General features: G+C 40.4%; 1 protein-coding gene across 1 annotated transcript in view; it reads left to right on the forward strand.

The window, feature by feature from the left end:
- The window catches only part of LOC308552620 (uncharacterized protein), a gene marked incomplete at its 5' end in the record, with an annotated part of 223716 nt that overhangs the window by 141071 nt on the left and 63078 nt on the right, over positions 1-19567 (forward strand). Inside the window, one exon of the mRNA XM_081127829.1 lies at positions 9414-9463. Within this exon, the coding sequence (XP_080983955.1) occupies positions 9414-9463 (50 nt within the window). The remainder of the gene's footprint in view (positions 1-9413; positions 9464-19567) is intronic.

Here is a 19567-nt window from a genome sequence, read left to right on the forward strand (position 1 = left end):
ACCTGGTTTAAGAAGTGTTTTGAATAACAACCAGTATTTATGAAGCTTTGGCTCACTACCCACCTGTGCCATTTCCTTCCTGGCTCTTTTTCCTGGGTCCTCTGCTCTGCCCTCCACGTCGCTCCCCCATCCTGGGTTTGCACCCTCACCACTGAAACCTCGCTTCTGCTATTTCCTGTTTGGATTGTCCTCCGCTTTTTTGTCTATTTACCCAAATACTGCCCATCCTTTCCATGGCCCATCTGTAACACTTCCTCTGGTCACTCTAAAATCCATGGCTCCTCCCTTGGCCAGGGACCATCGACATAAAAATGAAACAAAAGGAGAGGACCTGGCAGTTGAAAAGCTAGCCGAGGGGACAAGATCAATATAAGACACAGACTAAACTTCACAGTAAAGTCACTATTTCTACACAAGCTTCCAGAAGGCATAGTCAAATGGCCAATTAGAGTTCTAAACCTACACATGTATAAAATTGACCAAATCCTTTCATCCTCAAAGCAGATGTCTGTTATGAGCTCATGAACTTGCTCCAGTTACTCTGTATAAATTTGTTCAGGACATCCCTGCTTTTAGTGAAGCTGCTATATTCTAAACAGGATTTACAAAACCTTTTAGGTCGTGATTTTTTCCCACCAAAATCCCCACCATAAAATTTCTAAGGAGCAAAGTTTATTTGCTAAACAGATTTAAAACAGGATGTTATTTACAAAATGGTTTTGTTTCCACAGAATTTCAGGACAGGCAGCCATTGCATTAAAAGGAGGCAAACCTGTAATTATTTTACCAAATAGCCTGACATGCCGTGAGTTACTGCAACTCCTCAACGAGCTTAATTCATTCCTAGGAAGTAATCTGAATTTAAGTTTTGGTAGAAGATATTAACAGAGCATGTCCAAGAGATGATTAACTGCTCATATTCACCAATTCAGTTTGCATTGGGGGAGGGTCACTTCCTTCTTTACTCATTATTTATGGTTTTATTTATGAATAACTAGTCACTACAGAAAGAGTGTATGAACCTAGAGAAAGGAAAGGTCTTGAAATTTAGGTTGACTCAGTCTCTAGAACAAGGGTTCTTAAATGGGATTCTCAAGTCATGGATGAGTTTTAGGGAGTTCTCAAACTTTTTGTGAGGATAGTGTGGCTCAGTTGGTTTGAGTGTTGTCCAGCACCCCAAAGGGTCTTGGGTTTGATCCCAGGTCAGGGCATATATGAGAGGCAACTGATCAGTGTTTCTCTCTCTCTCTCTCTCTCCCCCTTTCTCTGTCTCTAGAATCAACAAAAAACATGCCTTCGGGTGAAGATTAAAAAACAACAAAAAAAGATAATTCTGATCAGATTTTTCAGAGGGATCCATGTCCCCCATGTCCCTCAAAGCCATTCATCCTCCCACAGATGGCTTTCAGCAAGTTCAGTGAACCTCCTTGATTTGTAACTCAATCTTGTACATCAGATATACCAAGAACAAAGCCAACTAGGTACCCAAACTCTCAACTCCCCTCTACTTTCCCCTCCTTCACCCTTCTCTCATCTGACATTAATATTTGCCTATTTGAATTTCGGAGAACTTTGTACTGAGTTTCATGAAATACATTTTTCTTGGAATTGTCAAATAACAAAATTGAAACAATTTAGTAACAAGTTAGTGCCTTTATTCGAGGGAAAACAATCCATGGATTGGGGGAGTACAGTGCCTCCCTCACTCTTCCTAAGGGATTTGGGGCGAGGGCGAGTTTATAGAATGTTCGAAGAGACAAGGTAGAAATGGGCATGATTGGCTAGGAGGGCAGGGATTTCCTTATAAGGCTGGCAGTTCTATTTTCTGGATAAGGTAAGCTGGCTCAAGATGAGGTGGAGGACTGGGATTGGTGTTAGATTTTCTTGACATTGAGGCATTTTCTGTAAGCTCAGGCTGACGTGGCTGGGTCACTGGGGTGGCCTCCATTGTGTGAGTCCCAATATATGAATTAACTTGATCATTGTGGATGTTGTACTTCAGGAGCATCCAAGTGCCCTGAGTGGGATCATCACATGGTCATCCTTGCAGTTATCTATTTGTTGTGAGTTGCACAAATTTCTCCTTTCAGAGTAGTTACCTGTTTTTTGCCAGGGGTGTTTGGTACAGCATGGCCCTTCTGGTGTCAACTACACTTATTCAGTGAGTGTGAGATTATTTGTGTCATTTTAATGGGATTTTTTTAACTTTGCTGGAACATTTTTTCTGCATTAAAGGTTGAATTACTTAACAGAATACCATTTATTTACCTTTTTGTGAGCATTTCCTTGTAATCATAAGTTAGAAAATAGTACCTTAAAAAAAACAAAGGCCTAAAAAAAGGATCAGGGGAATAACCATATTGTAGAATAATTAATGAAGGGAAAACACCTTGTTAGGTTATGTTATGATAATGAATGTTAAATATTGTGGTAATTGCGCTCATTGTGATGGGATTTGATGTTGTTTAACATAAGTGTCTATCAATTTGGAGAATGGAAACACAAACTACTTCCCATTGAAATTGATTGTAATAACATTTTAAAGAAATAGCCCTGCAGATTTCTTTTCAGAAACAAATTCCTCCTAATCGTTGGTACAAGAGTCTATTTTGTTCTTGTATTAAATAGAAAGACTCTTCCAGTGTTTTCTGATCTACAGTTGTATCTCCCTCCTCTAGTGTGAGGAAAATGCAGGGTATGTGATAACTATTCTTCCTTGTCACAAGCAGGTGACTTTTTTCTGCTGGGGGAAAACCCCTCACACTGTAAACATGGGTACCGAAGAGGAAAAATGAGGATCATTGATTGCCTTACAGAACTTTAGGTAAGCTAAGTCTCATCTTAATGTAGAATGTTCCAGTTTTCATCAGCATCCACTAGAAGTGCCCAAAATACATATGTCAATCTATCGGGAGGGTGTGTGTGTGTGTGTGTGTGTGTGTGTGTGTGTGTGTGTGTATGTGTGTTGGGGGTGATTAACTGAGAGGATATTGAGCAGGAGCAGGAAGATTGCTGTGGGCTCCCCGGTGCTGTAGGAAGATTTTGATAGATGCTGTTTACTGTTGCTGAAGATCTGACTCAAGCCTTCTGGAGAAAGGTCATTAGTGACACCCAACAAATCACTTTTATGTTGCGGCTGATGTGAAAGTCAAATGGAAATTGTTTGTAAAAGTCAATCAGAACAAGGCCCTGGTTAAAATAACTTTTCCCAAACTTATCCGTTTAGGGGCTAAAATGCCAATGACCAAGAGTAACAGATATAATAAAAGAGAAAGTTCTGGCTTCCATAACCACTGTGGGAATGAGGGCCTGGTAGAGGACTGCTTTTCAGGGCAACACAGCCTTTCCAGAGCCAGAAGAGCCCTCCCGTCGGCTTCTCCGCAACAACGTGAACACTCACCACAGAGTCCTGCCTGCCTGCAGACAGAGCCACTAAGCAGTGGCTGCCAGCTCAGGCAGAAGGACGGGAGGGATTGAAGTCGGTGACTAGGAAATTGAAGACTGGCTGCAAACTCGAGATTTCCTGTGCGTAGCCAGGGGGACTCGTGAGAGATTTGATTAGAATGCACCCCGAGAGGCCCACTCTTTTGTCTCCCCTGCTCCACACGGGACTGAAGTGGCGGGGTGCATTCCAGCACCAGTATTGGATTTGTCTCTGTGGATTTAAAGCATTCAGAAGTAAAATTTCATTGATCTGGAGGGGCAGGAGGGGCAGGAGGGGCAGGAGAAGGCATTACAGGTTTTATTTCCAGTTCTGGGTGACTTCCTAGGACTTTACTTCCATGACTCAGGACCTCATCTGTAAAAATGCAGGAAATGAATATTTAAAAAATGCAAATAAAGAAAAAAGAAAAGAAACATTTCTCAAAAACAATCCAAATGAAAAAAAGTAAATATGCTAAATACTTGCAAAAGAAGTTGGAAAAGTGAACTTGTTAATATTGTTTCAACCTAAATCCTATAGAACTTACTACCTATAAATAAGAAGCAAAAATAAGACAAGAAACTGCGTACAGTAGTATATTATGGTCAACATGAACCTAGGCATATTTTATGAAGAAGGGATGCTGGGTTTCCTCTATAGCTTTGCATCCAGTAAGATCCACATATCTAAAGGTGGGGGGAGGGAAGGAAAATACCAGACTAGACTGGGTAGATTGTTGTTAATGCCAAGAAATAGTCCGCTGTGTGTAACTTGGGTGCTCCTGACAAGTGTGGGGCAAGATGTGAGCAGAGTGTGCTAAATGTTGCTTCCCTATCTCTGGGAGCTGGTGACAATGAGATGCTTTCCTCTGCACCGCTGTGAATTCCTTCCAAGTTCGCCCGTTGATTAATTCTGCCAATTCCCTGTACTGCCAGAGTCATTTTGATTTAGTGACATTTTAAACCCTTCTGCTGTGTTTTCCTCTTCGTCTGTCTGAAGTTAGCATAGCCAGGTCGTGTTGATGCACCGTTGCCCTGTCCTCCTGAACTGCAAAATCCCAGAGAGAGCCCCAGTGTCACACCTGGCTTCCCTAGTGCAGAAGCAGACAGAGCCGGAGCGCGGGGTAACAGGAAACATTTTACACAGTAAATACGAATGGCCCCGAGCTCTCCTAGGTCGCGTTGCGTATGTAACATTAATTTCAGATGCTGGGTTTCCTTTCTTTTTTCACATTAGGACCCTTTTCAGTCATTTCCAGCTAAATCAGTTTCCACATGTGTACCTTCTCTTCGTAACAGGGATTGCACTGTCAGAATGCTAGAAAAAAATGAAAAGGGGAGAAAAGAGGGTGTGTGTTTTCATAATTGTGTCCCTAATGCCTCGTGTTCCTGCCTAAATTGTCCAGTGCCTTGCTGGCCCACATTAGGTGCTAAATATGTATTTTCCCAATGGAATAATTTTGTCTATGGGTGAAAGAGCCAGTGGTTAAAATTAATAATAAAAGCCAAGTTCCCAGAGTATTTTTTTTAAAATTAGAAGATGTTTCTGAATTTTAGCTGGAAAATATACTTACAATACATTCATAATAAGCACTACACCAGGGGAAGCTACACTCTCCAGTTTGGGGATCCTCTCTGTTCATTCCGTGATAATTATGAGCAATGAGAATAGTCTCCTGTCTTGATTTGGTCAGCAGCAGTATCAGTCCTGTCCAATGTTATATTTTTCCCCCCAGAATTTACTTTTATTTTTAACAATGCTTCCATCCTTCCTGCTCCTCATAACAAAGACTTGGGGTCATCCGATAATTCTTTTATTCTCTCGCTCCCACATCCAGTGAGCCAACACATCCTATGGTGTCTACCTTCAGAATGTCCAGAGTACGACTTTGATTCATCTTTCAGAGTTCAGGCCACCACTGTCTCTTGCCTGGATGCTCAGTAGCCTCCTAGCAGGTCCCCTTTGGACTTTTCTCAGCATAGCAGCCAGAGTGATTCCTTAAGACTCTTTTAAGTCAGGTCATTAAACTACTCTTCTCAAAATCACTTATGGCTCCCATCTCCTACACTGGTCTCAGATCTTGTCCACATCATCTGATGGACGTCATCTTGGACCTAGTCTCCCTCCCATGCTTTCCACTGCCAACCACTCTCGTCCTTGAGGGCCACAAACATACTCTCCAGCCCTGCACTTGCCATTCCTTCCACCAGAATGCTGTTCCCACACACATCACCATGTCTGGTTCCCCGACCTCCTTCAGGCATTTACTCAAATACCACTTCCAAAAGCCCTTCTCCTGATCACTCTGTTTTAAAAGGCTCCCTCCCGACAATCCTGTCCCTGCTTTATTTCCCTTCATGTCACTTATTGCCATCTGATATCATTATATTTTACTGGTTATCACTAATTGTGTGTCTCCCCCACCAGAAGGTGAACTCCTTAAGACCTGAGGGCGGCATCTGCTCTGTTCCCTGCTGTACCCCTGGAACTCAACAGGGAGCTGACTCATTAAATACTTGCTGAATGAATGAATCAACACTTTCCTACTATTTCGACCACACTGCAGTGTTTATCTCGATTAATCCACCTTTTAACAAGCCAAGTAGACTGATCCTTTCTATGATATAACTTAATAATATGAGTTAATATGTATTTAAAAGTAGGTGACAAAACTAAACTCCCTCAGACCTGTACTCCTCAAGTGTAACTCTGTAGGAATTACTTTAAACTTCATGGGGCTCAAACTCTTTGGCCTAGAATTGCATGCTTCTTTATCAGAGTGCCTTTAAAGTAATTACTGGTACTCCATTACCTCTCTGAGCCCCCCACTCAGATTCCTCCTACTCAGACATTGTCTGGCTATCAGGAGAAAAACATGCAAGAGTTTAGGGAAGTAGCGGAGGACGTGGTTATGGCAATAATCACACAGGTGGGGTAAACTGGCTGTCACTGATCATTTAGTATCTGTAAGGAATATTCCAATTTTTGAAAATTATTACAATGTTCAATCATGTCAAATGTAAAATCATCATAAAAAGGACAGCGTAAAGTCTTTTCTGAACATTTTTTGCCGTTACCGACCAACTGGAGAAAGCCCTAACTGTAATTCTCATAAACAATAGTGACCAAAGAAAAGTAAACCCCTTAAAGAGCTGACTGCTCTTGAAAGCCCATTAAAGTAGCAACTACATTCCAAAGTCCGTTAATAAGCCTAGTTAATAGCATTCTATTTCATTATTAATGAGACAATTTTTTGACATGGTCTTTGGCTTCGTAACAACAGAATATATGAATAACAGTTAGATGTTTAAAAGAAATGAAAAGGACAGTGCTTGCTCCTGTTACTCAGCCCAAGAAACCTTGAACCCACTTGAGTTTTCTAGCTGAAATAATTTAGTAGAACTAATTACTCATGTGAATTGATTTCCTTTTACCTTTAAGTTGTTGTATAAATACTTTGATATATCGATGCTTATGTGTATATGGGAATATATTCAAAGATGATAAATCTAGTAAAGTACCTTATTTGGTACATGTATTTTTTTATCTTATTTAACTTGTAAATTGTTGTCAAGATACACAGTATTTTTGAAAATCCATTCTAAATCCTTTACAAAACACAAATTTATCGGGCTTATAACCATGGCAGTCTAGCATTTTCCCTTTTACTTAAAATAATGCAATCAAGGCACATACAAGAAGCAACCAATGAATGCATAAATAAGTGGAACAACAAATCGATATTTCTATCTGTCTCTCTCAAATCAATCAATAAAATAAAATAATGCTAAATTTTCCTGTTTAAGAATATCATGATTAAAAATCTATGGTAAAAGCAGATATTAGAAGAATGATTTTTTTTTTTTCTTTTTGCATTTTCCTAAGTTTTCCATTCAAATCCTCATCAGCTAAAATGCTGGATGGGTTTACACCTGCTCATAACATTTTGCACAATGGCTGTTGAACATCTGTCCCCTCTACCTAAGTGATTAAATTTATATCACAAAATGTGTGACAGCTATGGAGCTGTGCATAGAAAAGGCCTACAACCTTATTGACAATCATTGCAAATCCTGAGATAGTGTTATTTAAATTTGAGAAAGAAGAAAGAAGGGGTGCTATTGGGTGGATATCAAAATATGTAGCCATTTGAAACCCATTGAATTGGTGTTTTTAACTTTATCCAATTTTTATTTTCTCATAATGTTTTTAAAAAAATAAACATTGATATGTAGAGCCAGTGCCTTTGCAGAGGTGAATTTTTCTCTTTGCAAAACAAAAATATTTTAAAGAGGTTGCTATTAAGGTAAACAAATGGGAACCAAACAGCTGGAGTTATTACCCCTTTTTTTGCCACCATGTGACCTTGGGCAAGTAAATTAATTTCTCTTTGCCAGTTACTTCATCTGTAAAATGGGGATATTAATTGCATCGACCTTAAAGTCTTCATATAAAGGTAAAATGAGCAAATATACATAACATATTTAGAACAGCATCTGAAACCTAGTAAACTCTATTATGTTAATGAATGAATGGGCTTTGGAACCAAATATATTAGGGTTTGGATCTTTGTTCATTTAGTTATTAGCCATATGATAAACTATACGATCTTTCTTAGCCTTGCTTTTCTCATCTGAAAGATTGGGGAAACAATTTCTATCTCCTAGGATTGTTGCATAGCATCAAATGAAATATTTTTTCACTATTAGAGTGGAAAATGCATACCTTTAATTTTCTGTACTTTTGAAAAAAATATGGGATATGGTTCATACTCTATAAGTAGGAGTATAAATTGGTACAACTTTTTGGAAGGACAATCTGGCAATATCCCTTGTCCTTTTGAATGCACCTATGTTTTTTAAGCAATTTTACTTCTAGAAGTTTATCTCACTGACAAATAAAAATATATGTACAGGACACTTATTGCATCATTGTCTGTAGTAGTAAATAAATGAAAATGACTTAGAGTCTATCAATAGGGAACTAGTTAAATAAATGATAATAAATCTATACAATGTAATTATATGTAACCATGAAAAGGAATGAAATAAATACACAGATATGGAAAAATATCCAATAATTATTATTATATTAAATAGCTAGTTGAAGATAGCATATGGTAGGCATCGTGCAGGAACACATGGGTAGATATGTGTGTGGAGATTATATATGTATCTTTGTGTGTATATATGTATATATAGCAAGTATATATAGACATGAAAATCTATAGTATTGTAACCCGCTTGGTATGCTACACTAGCTTGGTACACAAATGAATACATGTCTCCTATTTTTTCCTGCAAATTGCTCAAGTATCCGCCCACCCTAATGAATGAAGAACTCCAGGGTTTATGCAGTTCCAAAGGGGTATGTCAGCCCAGCTCCCAACACGAGGGGGAGCCAGCACAGCAGAGTGTGTTTAGTCTTCTGGCCTTGCGTCTCCTTCTAGGCTGACTTGTACTGCCTGGTCCTGGCACCTGCTGCCAGGTGACAGTAGCCCGTGGCTGTTGGAATGCCTCATTCCTCCAGGATCCAGAGAAACTGATGGCCCCTGTTTTTACTGTGGAAGGATTGCTGTTCTTAGTTTGTACCCACAGTACCAAATCCCAACTATTCTCTAAATCCCAACTCCAGTGTTGGCCACATTCCCTTCAGTGGAAACCCTGGAGTCCTGATGATGAGCTGATGTCCCTTTGCCCTCCTGGTGAGGTCTCACTATCCTTTCTTGAGGAAACCAGCCACCCAACTAGTTTTCCTAACTTCAGAGAGAGGTTGAACTCTAGATTTCCTCTTTCCCAGAAGACAGTGGAGACAGGGGTTCTTTTTCAAATTGGTCTATCTCCTCTCCAAACTCTGCAAACCAGGGATAGGACTGGCTCTGTCTAAAGCACACATGCCTGAATTGTCCCCTTACCATCTTATCCTAGGAGACTGGGTATCTGCTGGCCTTGCATTTGCATAATTATGAGCAGCTACTTTTTCTTTGCAGAATGAAGACTTTCCTTCAAGATGTCTTCCTGGATATGCCTATTCAAACAGGTAACAACTGGGGGATATGAGTACTTACCCTGCCTTAATAGGCATTTTACTGAATATATTTGTCACACATGCAAGTTTTAATTAATTAATTTGTTTGTTGAAGTTTTAACTTGTTTGTTTGTTTATTGGTGATGCTTATATGTATAGAAACTTCCTGGAACTTGAGTGGAAAAACACTCAAGAAATTAACGTTGTTTATGGGGAGTAAGAATGGTCATTAAGAGGAAGACCTTTATTTTTTACCATATCCTTACTGTTTCGCTTGAAATTGAAAAAAAATTACCATGTAATAAAAATAAAAACGAAAATACATAAAAATATAATTTTGAAAAAAAGAAAATGTTTCCCAGAATATGACAAATATAAAGAAAAAAGATTGTTTCTCCAGTTGTAACTGGCGTTTTTGCGACCTTGTTATCGGGACAGGGGAGGCTAAGTAGGTCTAACACATCCAATACTGATGAAAATGTTTCTCCCTGGCAGAAATATGAAATAAGGTCAAAAAAGACTTGAACTGTTTCAAGCTGGGCCTGTTCATATGGGCATTCTTTATTAGAGTCTTCATTCACAAGGCTGCCATGCACGGTTGTGTGGGATGTGCCCTGAATGAGAGTATCACATCCTAGGGGTATGTTCAAGACAGAGTGCATTCGTATGTGTATCATTGCCTTTGCTTGGAAGATACAAAATATACTCTGTTTAAACAAAATTAGTCTATTATGATGATTTTATAACAGATGGAAGTCAAACTCATTGGTGCTGTAGAGCGGACCACAGCTCTGTTGGCCCACTGCCAGAAGTGATCACCTCCAACAAAGCCATTCTCTGATCTTCTCTGACTTTCATTTGCCTCCCTCTCCTGTAGAAGGAGGAGAAAAATAGGGTGGCATAAACTCCCCTCTTCCCTGAGCCCTCTCCTTCTCAACCAGGGTGCCTTCAGAATCAGTAGGTAGGTTTATTGTTATTTCCTGTGAGTCAGGATAGAAGGTCTCCTGAGGTCCTTGCTTACATCAGGATGTTCTTAAGTAGAGTGTGGCTGAGCTTAAGCTGGATGGAATTTTTGTACCTTCAGACACAAACTCCTCTCTCTTCAAATTGTTGTGGACGTTGAGTGCCAGGGAAACTCAATATGATTGAGAACCTTTGTTTGAGTTCATTATTTGGTATATTTGTCAAAATGCAGGAACTGTTGTTAGGGTACTGCTTAGAACTTTCCAAAGCATAATTTATTTTAATATATTGGTATGTACGAATGTCTATTATATGTTATTTAACTTTAGGGTTAATTTATTTGTCATGTAAACACTGATCGTTATGCGTATGTCTTTAGTGTGAAAACTTTGGTACTTAGGCTCCAAAAGACATAGTGCTATGGAAATACTTGAAGTTAGTATATGAAAGGGAGTTCTGTTCCAGGAGTCTACCTGTGCCACTCTGTTGATCTTATCATATACAAGGTGCAACAATTAAATCTTCTGGTAACAATATCTCTGAGTAGAGTATTAGACAGATCAAAGGTTATGTGAGTTAGGACTTTTTCAGTTGCAAGGGGTAAACACTCAAGTTGAACTGGCTTAAGCACAAAGGGAATGTCTTGGCTTCCACAATAGCAAAGTCCAGAAGCAGTGACGCCTTCAAGACTGACTTGATCCAGGGTCTTAAGCAATGTAATGAGGACCTAATTCTTCTCCAGGTGAGTTTCATTCTTGGACTTTCCATGCCAGTAAAACAACTGTAAAAAGCTCTTGACATGCACTTGCCCAGGTTCAAGTCCAGCAGAAAAGAGCAGGTAGTTCTCCCGCAGCCTTCCTGCATCAACTTAAGATTGATCATGTGCCCATTCCTGAACCGACTGCTGTAACCAGAGCATATGATCTTCCGTTTGGCTGGGAATGAATCACATGCCCACACCTGGAGCCAGGAGAGGAGTCAATTCTCCTGTAAATTCATGGTCTAATATTGGAAGAAGGGCTGGTTCCTCAGAGGGATGTTGGGATATGGGTCTCAGAAGAAAAGACACTGACGGTAAGAAGAAAAAGTACCCATCTAAATGTAAGGGAGTATAACCAAAAGGGAGTAGGTAGTCTAGGCTTCCAGATGAACATCCCTCTTTAAGATGTCTAAGAATCAAAACAAAGAACAGCAGCTTGGCCCTGCCTTGTGAATGTGCGATGGGAATGGTGGTTACATATGTCATACTATTATGCACTGGCTGTTCATTAGATCCGCTTAAATCTTAGTGAACGTTTTGTCTAGATCTGATGGAAAGCACTTATAACATTTTTGTTTTTAAAATGATTTTTTGTTTTAACTTCTTTATGTTTTAATGTAAACATTTCCTTCCCTTCCCTATCCCCTATCATATATCTTTGTAGAAAACTTGGAAAAATTCCATAAAGTATGGAGAAATGAACAAAAATCACTCAGACCCCCCACGTACAGATTTTCACTATTAGCATCTATTGTTTTATTTTGCATCAGAAATTCAATCCATGATTTGGAGGGGTTAGTAGCAATTCTGCGCTAGGATTTCAATATAAAATGCTTCCAGTGCCTTTAAAGTGTGAAAACAAAACTCAGAAACAAGTGCGTTGATACTGTGTTCTATCCTGCAGGCAAGACATTAGTCTTTCTCAAGATATGAACGGTTATTTCAGTGATATTGGCTTAAATCAAACAGTCAGGTCAATCTGTCATATGTCCCTGAGTTTTCTAATCAACAGGATTTACAATATTATTAATCACATTTTTATGTCATTTAATCAGCTGTAGAGGTTCTGGATAGGGCTCCTGTGAGAATATACAGTGTGTCATACATTTTTAATACACTTGATATTAGACCTTCCCAGACCTCTCCTCCATTCATATTGGTGTATTCTTATATTAAATCATTTTTTAAATAACAAGAAAGTAAAGCAAAGCAGAATGCTGCTTTTACTTCTCTTAGTGCTCTTTTCTCCTTTGCAAATGGAGACTCTAGTTAGTGAAAGGTTGGCGACGAGCAGGCCTCTTGCACACCCCCTACTGGGGATTGAGCCTGCAACCCAGGCATGTGCCCTGACTGGGAGTTGAACTGGTGACCTTTTGGGTCTCTTCTTGTGTAATCAGTATTAGCCCTGGCCGGCGAGTTTTTGTTTTTTAAAAATATATCCTTATTGATTTCAGAAAGAGGAAGGGAGAGAGAGAGAGTTGAAACATCAATGATGAGAGAGTCATTGGTCAGCTGCCTCCTGCACACCCCCGACTGGGGATCGAGCCTGCAACCTGGGCATGTGCCCGACGGGGAATCGAACCGCAATCTCTTGGATTCTACATTGATTCTCAACCGCTGAGCCATGCTGGCCAGGCCGGTGTTTGCTTTTTTAACTTAATTTTTTATGGGCTTGTCAATACCTTAGCTTCCCAATTAATTTGGAAACTTGTGAGGATAGAGATTGTATGGCTCATAAGACATCATACTCAGTTGTGCCTCTAGCACGTGTGTAATAATTATCTTTTTAAAATGTCAACACCGTTTAGAAAAGAATAAGTAAGATGGTATTTAAGACCAGGGGCGTGCTCTGTGTTCTCTTTAAAATAAATTGATTCTAAGGACCATTGAACTGGGCTTATTATCCTTAATCTAATCCATTTTTGTTGTTTTTTAAAAAAATATGAAACCAGAATTATAGGTTTTGTAAGGAAATTCTGCATTTGTGACATTCAAGTACATAAAGCAACAGTGCTTTTTAAACCAGCCCATCCATACTACGCAGAATTGTTCTAGGAGTGTTTAAAAGTTTGCTGGCCTTTGTGCTCATGCGGACCAAATTTCACCTTTGTTTGCACTGCTCATTTGGTTAGCGATGAATACTTTGTTCCATCGTCTACCCACATACAGTAGAAAGGCAGATATCACTGGGCTGTAACTGCTCCGCTATGGTTATTACTACTGCACTGGAGACTCTCATAACTATCTGTGGAACCCCTGCTGAACCATCCAACGACAGGTTCCAGTGTGGGTCCATCTTAAACAAAGTGGTACGTAGTATGTATTATTTAGGATCCTTTGGTTGCAAGAAACAGAAACTGACTCTCCCCAGGTTTTATGAGATTGTCAGGTAGCCCATAGCATCTATGAGCTTTACTTTCCTAATTCGGGCAAATTCTGATTATAGGCTATTTTCATGATTTTTATTTTATTTATTTTTTTTGTGCTTCAGTTAAGTGATTTCACAAGAAAGTTGCCTTAATGTCTAGTTTAGCAGAATATATCAGTCTCCTTAATTTGAGTAATTTAAAGGGAAATAGCTCTCCCATTATAACCCTGTCGACCTCAGTGCTGACTTTCTCCCTTTCTATTTTGTACTCCATGGGGAAAATGAAGTCACACCAGGAAAGAAGACTTCTCCATTCCTTTAATAGGCATGGTTGCATTCCGGGCTATCAGTGAGTTTCAATTTAAGACAAGTGGAAGGTCAAACTCAGGATATTAATAAGGACCATATTTTTTCTTTCTTGGTGGCTATTAAAATGATAGATGCCAGGGAGTAGGCTACAGGAAACCCACTCAAGACCTTGAATGTTACCATCCATCGTTAAATCTCACACATACATGTGTCATTATACGTGAACAGTGTAAGTGCAGCCAAGCTAAGGCCATGGCTGCTTCTCAGGTCTGTCTGTCACTAGCTGTCAAATCCCATGCAAACAAAGGATGTTCCGTTATTACTGATTCTATGTGGAACAGCAAGGAAGAGCTGGAGCCAGATCTTGGTGGATGTGTTCCTGAGCTGAGTTCAAGCCGGGTCAGAAGGGCAGGAGTCAGGCAGCAAAGCAAATTATCCCATGTAGCACGCTGGCCTGAGAGGTGATCTGCAGAGGTGAAGTTCTGTTTACCCAAATGGTCTTGATCTCTAAATCTTACTTTTCTGTCAACCATTCTTTTTTTCCTTTTTTTTTTTCCTGTCAACCATTCTTATGTTTAGTGACAGTTTTAAGGGATGCTGTTTTACTAGACTGTAGTCTATCTGGTATTTTAAATTAGAGTGGGAGAAAAAAGAAAGATGTATTAGGAGTGGCAGAATGAGAAAGTGGAGAGGAAAGAAGAATTTGGATAGGTAGTTAACATGGCATGGATCCATTGTTTAAGTTAATAGGCCCATTCATTTGCTCACTCAGTCAACCTTTATCGAACACCTTTATATGCCAGACACTATGCTAAATGCTGGGTGTTTCGGTGGCCCCCAAAGCTACCTTCAGATTTGATGATTCACTAGAAGGACTCGCAGAACTCAGAAAAGTTTTTATATTCGTGTTTAAGGCTTATTACAGCAAAACTATATAGATTAAGATTAGTAAAGGAAATAAGCACATAGGGCAGAGTTCCAGAGAGACCAGCTCTAGCTTCCAGTTGTCCCATCTCAGTGGAGTCACGCAGACTTCTTGGTTTTTCCCGCAATAATGTGTGACAACGTTTGTGAACTATTACCAATCAAGGAGGCTCAACCGAGCTGAGATGTCCAAGGTTTTTATTCGGGGCTAGTCACATAGATGTGGAGCAACCACATGACCTACCTTAGCTAATCAGTCTCCAGCCCCCATACTCTCAGAGGACAAATTGATACAATGGGACCCAGAGCCCAAGGCAAACAAAAACAAGCATTCACCGTAGACTACATAGTTAGCATAAACTATTGGGCATGGCCCATGACTCCATGGGGTGTACAAAGACACTCTATCAGCCAGGATATTGCAAGGGATTAGAGGTTGTTTCTCAAAAGCCTGTCAGGGGCCAGTTCTTATTTTGTAATGTGCGGTGTTTGAACACCTCAAGCCTGATGAATTAACCCTTTAGTGCACACTGGGAGTGGAGCTTTCTCTCAACAGCCTAGAAGTTTGGTTGTGCCAACAAACATGTAAAACAATATAACCAATACCATATCCTATTACTTTGACTTACCTTAATATCTTCTTAACAACTAGAGTGCCTAGTATGTGCCTGTGACTGCTGTAGGTACTGGGGATAAAGCAATGTTCTAAACATCATTCCTGTTCTCATGTAGTTTGCACTCTAGTTGGGGAGGTAGACAATAGATATGTTAATAAATATGTCAACTATTATGAATAAAATTAAGGCAAAGTAAGGGTGGTGGTGAGAGAAGGGGATATGGAGGTTGGTGTTTTATGTGGGCTGATAAGGACAGGTCCCACTGATAAGATATTCGAGCTGAGACTTAAGGCGGTGAGGGAGGGAACCACCTGAACATCTTGGGAAAGGATGTTCCAGGTAGAAAAGTGAGTATAAAGGTAGGAGGCAGCTAAATGTCATGCTCCAATTGTTTTATATTAGTCAGGATCTGTCCCTGCGTCTGGGGATGAAATCACTATCGTTTGATTTATGTATGTGGCAGGCAGTGGGAAGAGTTAAAGCAAAGGTCCTAAAGAGCATGCCTGGAACATTCTAGAAATGACCAGGAGATTAGAGTGGCTGGAGAGAAATGAATCAGAGGTTGAGTTGTAAGGAATGATGTTAGAGGGTGAGAGGGGCCAGATAAGGTAGGACCTTATTATCTGATTTGAGTGGTTTATTATTATTATTAATACTATTTAGTTCATACAAATTCCTTTTAAAGTCCTTAATTTAAGTAGTCTTCTTCAATGATTGCAGGGTTTTGAGCAGAAGAATGGCATGATTTGACTTATATTTTAAAAGGATTCCTCTGACTGTTGTGATAGGCAAGCAGAGGTAAAAGCAGAGACCTATTCCGGGGCTAATACAGTTATCCAGGAGGGCCGCATGGGGGCTCACTCAGGCGGTAGCAGCGGAGGTTGTGAGAAGTGATTGGATTCTGGATATATTCTGAACATAGAGCCCACAGAATTTTTGAAAAGACTGGATGTGGGGTGTGAAAGAAGGAGGGGTCAGTGGTGTCTGCAATGCAGGGATGGAGTTGCCGTCAGCTATAGTGGAGAAGACTTAGGAAGAACGTGGTTTGGAGGTCCCTGGGAGGTTCGGTTCTGATCAGACAGGTGGATTTGGAGATGTCTTTCAGATGCTAAAGTGGGAACATGGAGCAGGCGGCCCACTGTTCAGGGAAGTCGAGGCGAGAGATAAAACAGGAAGCCGTGTCAGCACATACATGACACTGAAACCCATGAGGCCAGACGAGACCCGCGAGGGAGTGCGAGTGAGTGAAGAAGAGGACCGGGGCGTGGCCCCTGAGGCACTTGACGTTTGTAGGGTTAGGAGAAGATGGGAAACCAGCTGAGCAGTGGCTGGCGACAGAGGGGGGGGTGCTTGGACACTCGTGCTCTGGAAGCCACGAGCTGAAAGGGCAGCGGGGAGCGTGGACCGATGACAGTGCCACATGCTGCCTCGCAGAGGGCTTGGTGACCGACAGAGTGCAGGAAGGGGACAAAGTCCTGATTAGATGGTTTATTATTATTATTTTTTAGTTCATGCAAACAGCTTTTAAAGCTCTAAATTAAAGAACTCTAGCTATCCGGGTCTTGGAATGTTTCTAATTGTGTACAGCTCTCTATCCCCAAATAGTCAGGGATGATAACCCTGCGCATCACTTTCCCCCTTCTATTGGGGAACTTTTCTTCTGGTGAGGAAGCCTGTACACGTTGCCGTGGGCAATAGAATCTTTCTTTGATATTCCAAATGTGAACAGAAAAGATAGATAAATTAAAGATTACTACTATTGAGGGCCAACACTGAGAACTAAGATAAACACATGGACTGTTCTCCCGTTTCGTACTCACTACCTAGGAAATAGATGCAACTCTCATCACCAGTTTAGAGATGATGCAACTCAGATTGGAGAGGTTATGTTAACCTAGCAAAGTTTTCACTGCTACAGATGGTAAGAGGGCAGACCTGTGACTTGAACCAGGTCTTTTTATATAATTAGTTCTCCTGATATTACAAAATTTGAATTACAAAATGAGTTTATGTAAAATGTATGGTGCCACAAAAATCCTTGTTGAATTTTGTTGAACTGAAGCACAGTATTGGGACCAGGGAGGTACCCAGGCCGTGGCCACGGCGGCCCTCTCTGGCCAGCCGCCCGCCTTCCCGGCTGAGATTCGCCCCCCTTCTCCCGGCTTCACCAGGCAGACACAATTTCAGGTTGCCTGGTTTAAAAGCAATTATACCTCTAGAGAATCTTGTTGCCTCTGATTTCTAAGTGCTGGTTGTTTATAGAATTACTGCTCAGATCCCTTTAGTTCAGAATGAACATGCCAATGAAACCGAAATGAGAATCTGCACTTCTAAATTGGATTATCGGCTTCCCTTGTGTATCAGTTTGCACCGTTCCTCCCTCAGCAAAGTTGCCAGTGATTCGCAGCAGTTTAGTTTTACAGCTTAGGCTGGGTGGTTGGAGCTAGGTGCATCTAGTTAACTTATTAGTTATGCTGTGTCTCGGGGACTACTGTTACCACAGTAACAGACCAACAGACCTTCCTAACCCTTTCAAATAGGTTCTAAATCTTAAAAAAAAAAAAAAAGGTTACATTGAGAGGAGGGTAAGATTCAACTATCAAATCTAAATTAGTATGCTCCAATGCAAAAATTAAAAGAAAAAAAAAACATCTATCCCCTTGCATGTTTCCTTCTGGCTTTCTGCTTGGAAACCCCTTTTCAGCTTTTCTTTGTAAAACAGTGTTGAAATCAATATGGCTATTTTGATACAACAGCAATTCGTGCAGCATGTTTCCATCGCAGACTATTTTTGTTTGGCACTAGCATAATTGACTGGTGTCAACAGAGCTGGATTAGTGTTTATCAGCTAACTGCTGCTGTAGTGGTTCAGAGGAAGCAACACAAAGCAGTGTTTTCATGAACTTGATAAAAAGAGTGGGCGGGTGGTTTAATTTCCCCCTGAATGGAGCGTTAGAAGAATTAACAGACTTGCCGGAGCACAGCAAGATTAACTTTCAGGTAACACAAGCTTGGGTCTAATTTCAGTCATGCTACCTTTGAATTTCTAGAAAAGGATTCAACTGAAAGATTTGTTGAGGATGCATTTTAAAAAAAATAAAGTTTCAGTGACGTGCTACATATTTATAATTAAGTACTAAGAGGAAACTCACTATAGTCCCAGGGTTTTGAACAAACAGTTACTTGTGGAAAGAATGCGGCCTGATGTTTAAGTTGAAGAGACCAAACGTGGGGATAGGCATGTGAAATCACGTAGAGGATAATTCATGCCCTTGTGCGGGCAAAGGGAAGGATGCTGATGGATGCTGATGATGTACATACCATCCTTGCCATCCTCTTGATTGGCACACAGTCTTCAGGGAGCAATCCGCCCTCTCTGCCAAGGGAAATAAAAAGATGGCAACACATTGGCAGCTGCTAATGAGAATGAAGAGGCCAAATGGGAAAAATGGAATATGTTATGTTTATTTGGCTGGTTTTGGACTGGTTTTAAAAGATACTGTGTACCAAATGCCGCTCACCCTCCCAGGGTAGAAAATGTTTTCATTCCTTTAAAAATAGGCACTGAGCTGAAGGGATGTATGCTCACCAGCCAACTTAGACTTAACCCCATTGACTCATCACATCTCTGCTTGTCTCCCTGTCTCACCTACTCACAGGAGGAAGCCCTGGGCACAACCTCAGCTGCCCATTAGAATCCTCTGGATAGCTTTCCGAAATCTTGAAGCTCAGATCACTCCACTGGGGTCTCCAGCATTCTTATTTTTTTTTTAAAAAAAAACAAACCCCAGGAGATTCTAATGTGCAACCAAGGTTTGGACATGACAGTTTCCTGGCTGCCTAGAAGGGGCGGGGGGTGGGAGGGTGGAGGTCTTTATTGTGCAGGGATTCACTTATTCTGAGGAGAAAGCATATTTTACAAGAGTGGGAACCAGAAGCACATATTTCCCGTAATGATGATGTACAACTTGTTTCATCAAGAAAAATATTTTTAAATGGAAATAAATGTTGGGCATAAGAGGTAATCATGCCAAATGCCCTTTTTTTTTTGCACCTTGCTTTTTTGCAAAGGACATCACTGGATACTTTTACATATTTCTTTCAATCTTCATAGCAATCCTATGAGGTAGCTGGATCTATCCACTTGACAGATGAAGATAAGAGGCTCTGGGAAA

The sequence above is a fragment of the Miniopterus schreibersii genome (assembly GCF_964146895.1).
Source record: "Miniopterus schreibersii genome assembly, chromosome: 2".
Taxonomy (NCBI): domain Eukaryota; kingdom Metazoa; phylum Chordata; class Mammalia; order Chiroptera; family Miniopteridae; genus Miniopterus; species Miniopterus schreibersii.